Below are 8,173 nucleotides of genomic sequence, written 5' to 3'. Positions count from 1 at the left end.
ACGCGGTGATTACATAATGAAATGAGGCAGAGCTAATGAGATGGGCAAAAATATTCCCCCACTGTCACTCCCACCACCCACCCCCGGGGCCCTTCATCATCTCCCCTCTGCCAAAATACTGCTGAATCATAGAGACATCCACCCTGCCTGCCTTTCACTCTGCTTTGGACTGTCTGTCAGTACGCGTGCCATGTTGCTCCGTCTGCCTTCCTTTTTCTCTTGCCTACCTGTCTGTCTCTCAGCATTATTTGAAACTCCTCCCTGTCTCTCTCCTCCTCGCCGTCCTTTTTCCTCTTCCTCCTCTTCTACTCGTCAGTCAGTGCTCCAGTTCTTTTCTGCTGCTCTAATAGTAATTTGTTTATGAAATCAGTTAAGCTCTTTGCATTTATCTTTCCTCCTAAGCTTGTGAAAATGACGCAATGAACAACAGCGGTAATCTGGGTGGGACAGACTCATATTTGAGGCCTCTGAGCTGCCTTAATATCACTTGAGATTGAGGTTGCATTACCTGTGGTGATTCCTGCATCTCTGCATGCATTATGCATCAGTGTATGTCAGACTGGGATGATGTACACATCAGTGTCACCATGTCGGTTTAGACTAGATGTAGGTGTGTTTGAATAAAAATCCAGATGGAGGTGTTCATTTCTCATTTCCCCGAATCCTGGCTGTGTGCCAGATGTCCTCTACCTCTCATGACGCAGTGTCCTTCAGCCCCATAACATAGTCCCACACCATGACTCAGCTTAGGTCAATGCCCTTCAGCAGTTTTAACGGTGAGATACTGACACAATTAAGTGCCACAAATGGGTCTGAATTTCCCAACATGTGGAGGTTACACTAACTTAATACTTTCCTGTGTCTTCATCTGGTTCCTTCAGAGTGCAAAGCTTCTGAAATATAACCATAATATGACTTGATCTATTATTGGGGCTGAAAACTGAGTTGGAATTTGAAGAAAAGTGAATTTCAAACATAAAGGAGAGTGTGGAGGGAAAAAAAAAAAAAAACCCTCAGCTCAGAAAGTGGGCCACAGAAGCCGCCATGTGCGCGGGCGCAGCCGTGAAATCAGCCTGATCCAATAGATTCTGTTTATCTGGCACGACTACAAGTGAAAGCAATTGGAAATCTGGGGGAGATTTGGAGAGGGCTGTGGATTCAGAGAGAGAGAAAAAAATGAGCAAAAAAGTAATACTGTCTGCTCTACAGTCTGGCAAAGCAGGCGTGTTTTCAGATCAGCCTTTAACAAGGTTAATGGTGATTTTTCTCCACAGGCACCGTTTTACTGTAAAAGTCTCATCCTTGCATGTTTTATCGCTGCCATTTTCACTCTCTTCACTTTCCATTTCTCTTTGTACTCTTCATCTCCTCTCCCTGTGACTGCTGTACCTGCTGCTGCTCCACATCATCTCTGCTCTTCCATGCTAACTCTGTGTTTTTTGGCTCATTATACTCCCCAGCCACCATATGCAGCTGTTTTGAATTCATCCAGATCAAACAGCCCATTTTTTTGGAGCACCTTCCACCACCAGTTTCTGTCTCATATGGTATAATTTTCATCACACACATACAGGCCATACATACGTACACAAACAGATAAATTACATCATGTCAAATTATTAATTTAACAGTTTTATTAGAATCTTGCAATAGTTTTGCAAACACAAGTATGGCAATATCTGCATCAAGATATACAGTAGTAACTGATTTCAAAGATGTTTTACTGGTTTATGTTGAAGGATGTCTACTGTATGTTTGCTGTGTAGTTGCTGAGAAATATTGTACAAAGCATCTGAGTAAAAAGTCATTTTTGGAATTGGAAAAAAAAAGCATTTGAATATATTTATATATTTATAAGAAATGCACTGCCATGGCTGTGGAGATATGGCTTAGTCTGTTTACACCCGATTCATGGCTGTGAACAGAAAATGGCAATGACATGACTCCACATACAGTGACGCGATAGTGTACTGTGAAACAGCAGTTAGACACATTCTGAGTCATTCATGCCCAAAAGGAGAGTTAATTTACAAACAGGACAGCTTTGAAGGTAACATTGCTCCCTCAAGTAAGGGAGGGGTTTTTATTTATGGTTTGCAGTAGGTAGTGACTGATGACCATTAAATTAGCTGTTCATTAATCTTGTTCCACTAAAGGGTTGGTTCAACATTTTGGGAATTGCGTTTACCAGGATTCACTTTTTGCTCAGTGAGAAGGTTGATACCACTCTCATGTCCGTCGCCACCAATTTAGCATTGCACTACTTTCACATTGTTGGACTCACAATGGACAATTGAAAAAAAAAAGATCAAAATAGATGCAACAGAACCATATTCCACACTTTAAATCTTCTTCCATCCTTCTTACCTTCCCATCTGTCGCCTACATTACCCACAATGCAACTCGACCACCAACAGGAGTGTGTCTTTGTGTTATTCTAGTAGTGGCTAATGTAGCCTTGAGCAGAGAAGAGGAATGGACTACAGAGGTTGGGTAAGCTCACTTTCTAACTCCATGCCCCCAGATTTTTTTCAGACTTGTAGTCTTCACCACCAAACGCTGACTCAAGTGACAAGCTAAGCTAACAGCTTGGCTGTAGCTTCATATTTAGCACACAGGCATGAGAGTGTATTGATCATCTAACTCTTAGTAAGAAATAAAAAGGTGTATTTCCCAAAATATTGAACTATTACTTTAAATAGCCAAAATAATTTAATAGCCAACAGTCAAAGCCTAGACGTCTGGAGGGCATAGGGTCGTTCAGGGTCTTGATAACATCATGGTTAACTTTGTTCTTATCAAGAATCTACTGTGTGTAGATCGCGGTATTTTTTACATTACCGTTCTTTGGGACAATTTTGTTACATTGTGACTGAAACCTATTTTGGCAGTTAGAGAAATAGGTGCAGTTAATAACTAGTCAAAGACAGTCAAATTTGAATCGGCTAACCTAACAAGTCTGTCAAGTCTCTACATCCACTGGTTCATTTCATTTTGCGTGTGCACAAAGTTTGTATTTTCCAGCTGAAAAGTCAAGAACTTTCTTTCACGTATCCAAGTTTCAATAGTTTGTGACGTCTTGATTTTATTGTGGTGCTCATCAACAATACCGTCATGGGTTAGGAAATCATTTCAACAGCAACAACTCATCACTTACATCTTGTTACAAAATAAGAAATACTTTTTGATTATTATTATTTTTTATTTATTTATTTATTTATTTTTATTTATTTTTATTTTTTACTCTCTCTAACATTCAGGTAGTAAGTTCCATAAGTCTCTCACAATGTATAATACATTCATTTCTCTATTTGGCCCTTTCTGCCACCAACCCTTACTGTAAATTCTTCTCTGTGATCCAACACAGAACATGGCGAGTGGGAAAGACAAATTTTTCCAATACTCCAACAAGATGGTTAAAGTAGAAATGTTTTATACTATACTCAACATAAGGACTTGCTGTATTATTTACAATATATACTGTAAAATTGTAAATCAGGTGAGATAAAAAGGCACAAGTTTCCCTTTTTTAAATACAATGTAAACATCTCATCAAAAAGCATGCATTAACATTTCATTTTACAAAAAGGATATCATTTTTAGACAAAGTACTTAAATATTGTTTTCCAGCAAAATATAATTCTCTCAAAAATACTTTCCCATTCATCCTATGAACCTTTAGACAGTTTTTTTGTTCCTTAAAAAGGACAAAAAGGGGGCAAAATAAAGAAACAGTGAGAGATTAGCTTAAGGGTCCTTCACAACTTGAACACAATAATGCACAACAAAGACAGACTGTAAAATGAGGCCCTTCTGATAAGGGATTGTATGAAAATTATTGGGGTGGAGAGTGCAATTAATATTGTCTTTAGACCGATCCAAGACTTAGAAAACACTGCGATACCCTCCTAAATATCTCCGAAATAATTTGTTTATAGCAAGCATAAAAAAACAGAAAATACAGCAAGTCTCTTAATTTGAAATCGAGAGCTGCTAAATGGTTAGACCCCAGAAATAATTAAAAAAATATAATTTTGGGCTGAGAAATAGTTGAAATACCTTGTCCTGCTCTAGACTACCCTCCCATGAGCAAAAATTTAAAATGCTCAACCCCGCCCCTTTTCTGACCCTCCTCCTCTACCCGGTAATTTTCATACAGTCCCTAATGACAGTTGTGATCCTGGCACCTCCATCTCTTTGTACACCAATCTTCACATAGTTAACACCACAGAAGAGACCTCATAGTGTAGCACAGTGCCGTCATTATGACAGCTGAGGCCACAAATACAATACACAACCACCCTGCTGTGCTAATGATGTCATGTTGTCTAACTTTAGGCTGGTTGACCATGCAGAAAGTCTTTTCCCGCATCATCACAGTTGCTTATCAGAACAGACAATTCCTGCTAGCTGCACTAATGCCTCATTTCACATTGTATCTCCTCTGTGCAAATCTAAATGTGGAAATAGGATATGGCTAATCCTATAACATAAATGCATAATACCCACGCTGAAAGAGCAGATCAACTATGCACATGCTTGCCAGGAAAAAAAAACACACACACGCACAAGCACACGCACACACACGCACACACACACACACACACAAACTTAAGCCATACTCGCTCCATACTCCCATGTAAATACACGCTCACAGGGCACAAAAAAAAAATAAAAATCACACGCCCCCACTGTTTTTCTTCCCCAGCGGCTCTATCGCTTTTCAGTAGCATCATAGTAGTGTTCCACAACCACCCAGAAACCAGTGGGGTGTGAGATAAGTTAATGGTCCAGATGACTGGGCCTACCATACCTAAAATAGTAGTACTTGGCCCTAAGATAAGAGAAAGGAAATGAACTAAATTAGGATAGGTGATTATACCAACAGTTCTTCATCAAGCATTCATCAACACGTACTTCAAAACATCTTCTGTACAACAGCTGAATAGAATGTGTTTAAGAAGTTGTTAATACCTGTACACATTTGCCTGGTTTTGATACATTAGCCATTTGCTGTAAGCACTGCAGAGTAATGCTCCATTTTGTATTATATCAACTTTACAGAGTATGTGTTTAAACTGTGTGTCCACATAGTGTATTGTATGGACTGTTTACAAGTTACTGTACATGTTATGTTTTGCCTGGCTTTGTAGAAATGAAGCACCTTAATGTAAAATGACTGGCTTGTCAAAAACTAAACCTTTGCAACACACTTTTATAAAATGCTTTTTATTATTTCTGGGAAGAGTAGATAAGTGTTGATTCACAAAGGGCTGGTTTTGCTTCATTGTGAGTAAAAACAGACATTCGGACAGCTGCTCTGGAGATAAACACAAATGACAGCAATTACTACGGATGCACCTCAGTCAAATCCATTACCAGCGGACTCTACTGAAACCATTTCCTTAAATGCATGATGTTTTCTGTCCTGCAGCACTCCTGACCATTTATGCACAAAGGTAAAATTTCTCATCAATATTGTCTTAATTCTACACCACAATGCCTAAAATAGTGACTTCATGACATGGGAGCTTCACGTGCAAGCTTTCTTTTACACAAGAGAGACATTTTTATTTCATAACAGATTTAGCTTTGGACTTTTGCATATTAGTTTTGATTGTTTGACTACATATTTGAATTAAAAACTCAGTATGTGAATGTTAATGATGGCTGTTATGACACCGATTGAGATTCAAACTTGGACTTGTTAGATTTAATGTAATTATTCAGCTTATGATGACGCTTGTATAGCCCTTGGAATATATTCAAATAGACCTTTCGCCTTACAGTCTATAATTTCTGTGCCTCCTCATAATGTTCTTTGCCCTGTAGTCTTGCAGTATGTTGCTACACTGCAAAGCAAAATCTAAGTATCGGCATATATATTTATTTTTCATAGTGCTATTATTTGTGAAAGACTGCATAAGCCACAGTTAATATTTGCAAAAACTTTTTCTCTAGATTTGTAAGGGAATCTGATTTTAGTGCATGTGGAGTGCATCTGTGCGTTTGTGTGAAGGCATGTGGACAGCATGTGTATCAATTTCCCTCTACGTGTGTGTGTGCGTGCATGTGTGTGTGTGTGTGTGTGTGTGTGTGTGTGTGTATGTGTATGTGTGTGTGTGTGTGTGTGTGTGTGTGTGTGTGTGTGCGTGCCTGCGTGCGTAGTGAATGTATCTAGCGCATCCTAAGAAATGTATGGCTTTATCTCCATAGAAAATACTGTTATCGTCTTTGGGGCAGGGGGGGCACAGGGGGGGTGCTTCGGGATGCATTGTCACATTTGTCACAAGTGCTTCTCAGCGCGTCACGCTGGCTCCACGACTATTCACAGCTCTGACCTGCTCATGGTGACAGCAGGGTCAAATCCTTCTCCCCTTTTTACTTCTGCCACCACGTCACTTAACTTTCCAAGGCGAGGATGCTGGCATACTGGGCGACAGGGTGCAGGCCAACTGCTCAGGCCTTCCTTGCACACTTTCTCTTCCTTGAACCTTTTCCTTCCTCCTCTTCCAGTTCTTAATGCTGCTTCTGTCCCATCTGTTTAGTGAGTCACTTCTTGTGGAAGTAGATTGTGTGAGTGAGGCCTGACTCCACCTTTGGTATCTGGTCACTGATGATTTCCACCAACATTTCGGGGAACTCCACCTTCAGGGCCTGGGACTCACGAAAGGTGTAGAAACAGAAGTCCAACAAGTTCCCAACCAGCTGGAAAACACAGATACAAAATTTAATGAGAAACATACAGTAGATGTAGTTTTTTATTGTTTATTTCAAGGCTGACAAAAAGTTATTTTCTAATTTTCTTTGGATAATGTTATTTATATTTGAACGTTTTAAGGCATCAGAGAATTTTAGGACACGACAACATATAATCATATGAGTGAGTTTACACTCTATGGGGCCACTAACCCCTTTTCAGTTCCTATCAGCTCACCACTTGGGGGCACCACTGATTTTTTTCAGGGCAAACCTGAAAGAAGAAGGGTCATCTATTCAGCGCTGACCCCATTCACTCAGTCATTAGGGTCATTGAATTCTGGCCATTTATCTCTGCGACCTCTTGCTTGCTGACTCTCACCTCTTGGGGCTTTGCTTACATTGTCATTATGCCATATTCCAGTTGTCCCATGCATTAAAAAACGAACAGTGATTTAGCACATTTACCACAGTGACCACTGTGTACTCTGATCCAATAAACTCCGAACTGGCATCGATCCCCTTCTGTTCCATTCACCAATACAGCCTGGTAACCGCCTCTTCCAAAATAACCTCCCCCTCAGGGAGGGATTGGGATACAGTAATCCTTATTCCAAGCCACAGCACCATTGAACCGCTAAGTAAATGCATTATCCAAATCCACTATGCTGCCATTTTACTCAAAACATTTCCAGTGATATTAGACCCACAAAGTGCCACTGGACACCTTGGTCCGTGTGTGAAGGCATGGCGTACCGAGAGGCTGCCAAGGGAAGCCTGAGCTGTACTGTAGGCGATTGGCACATGGGAGCTAGACAGAGCAAGGGTACTTACATCATGCATGGCATCCAGTAGCTTGGTGAGCTGGAAGAAGCGCTGCCAGGTTTGGCCAGAGTTGTTGGTTGCTTTTCCCACTGATCGCCGGAGCTCCTTAATGTAATTAACCCTCATCTCCTCGAATGCTGCCTGGTTCTTCAGACCCTCTTTTGGAACTGGGAAACAGATAAATACCACTGTCATCAGATGGGTTGGAGAGTAGGACAACAAAACTAGTTTTATGCAGATGTATTAGAAATGACTAAAACTTGTTTTAGTGAGACGATTGTCGGGGATTTTTTTAATGAAATAACAAAGTCCGCAGTTCAGTTCACATGTTTTGCATACCTCACTTTATATTTTTTTACTTCATCTATTAGGCCTCATCTGCTTAGTTCAGTACAAATAGTTCCACAAAATTTCAAATGATAAAAAAAATAATTATAAAAATAAAAAACAAGTTACTAGATAATTGTGGTGATTAAAGTTTCAAGCCTCTAAAGTTGATTTTCCTACTTGCCGAAATGAATAGAAAAACTAATGGCCATGTGGAATGATAGAAGTAAGTCCCAAAATATATGATATGCTATAGAAAATGGTTGACAGACGCACATTAAACATGATTTGCAGTTAATGGTCTAAGCCATGCACAACCACT

General features: G+C 39.9%; 1 protein-coding gene across 2 annotated transcripts in view; it reads right to left on the bottom strand.

The window, feature by feature from the left end:
- Nucleotides 1-6,231: 6,231 nt before the first annotated feature.
- The window catches only part of nr3c2 (nuclear receptor subfamily 3 group C member 2), a 70,100-nt gene continuing 68,158 nt past the window's right edge, over nucleotides 6,232-8,173 (bottom strand). For both annotated transcript variants that reach the window (XM_022738243.1, XM_022738245.1), the window contains exons 8-9: nucleotides 7,534-7,691; nucleotides 6,232-6,708 (exon numbers count right to left, since the gene is read on the bottom strand). In XM_022738243.1, coding sequence (XP_022593964.1) covers nucleotides 6,553-6,708; nucleotides 7,534-7,691 — 314 coding nt within the window. In that variant the 3' untranslated portion in view covers nucleotides 6,232-6,552. The remainder of the gene's footprint in view (nucleotides 6,709-7,533; nucleotides 7,692-8,173) is intronic.

Source organism: Seriola dumerili, unplaced genomic scaffold (genome assembly GCF_002260705.1).
Source record: "Seriola dumerili isolate Sdu_G_001 unplaced genomic scaffold, Sdu_1.0 BDQW01000035.1, whole genome shotgun sequence".
In the NCBI taxonomy this organism is placed as follows: Eukaryota; Metazoa; Chordata; class Actinopteri; order Carangiformes; family Carangidae; genus Seriola; species Seriola dumerili.
This window is presented reverse-complemented; position numbering and strand designations above follow the sequence as displayed.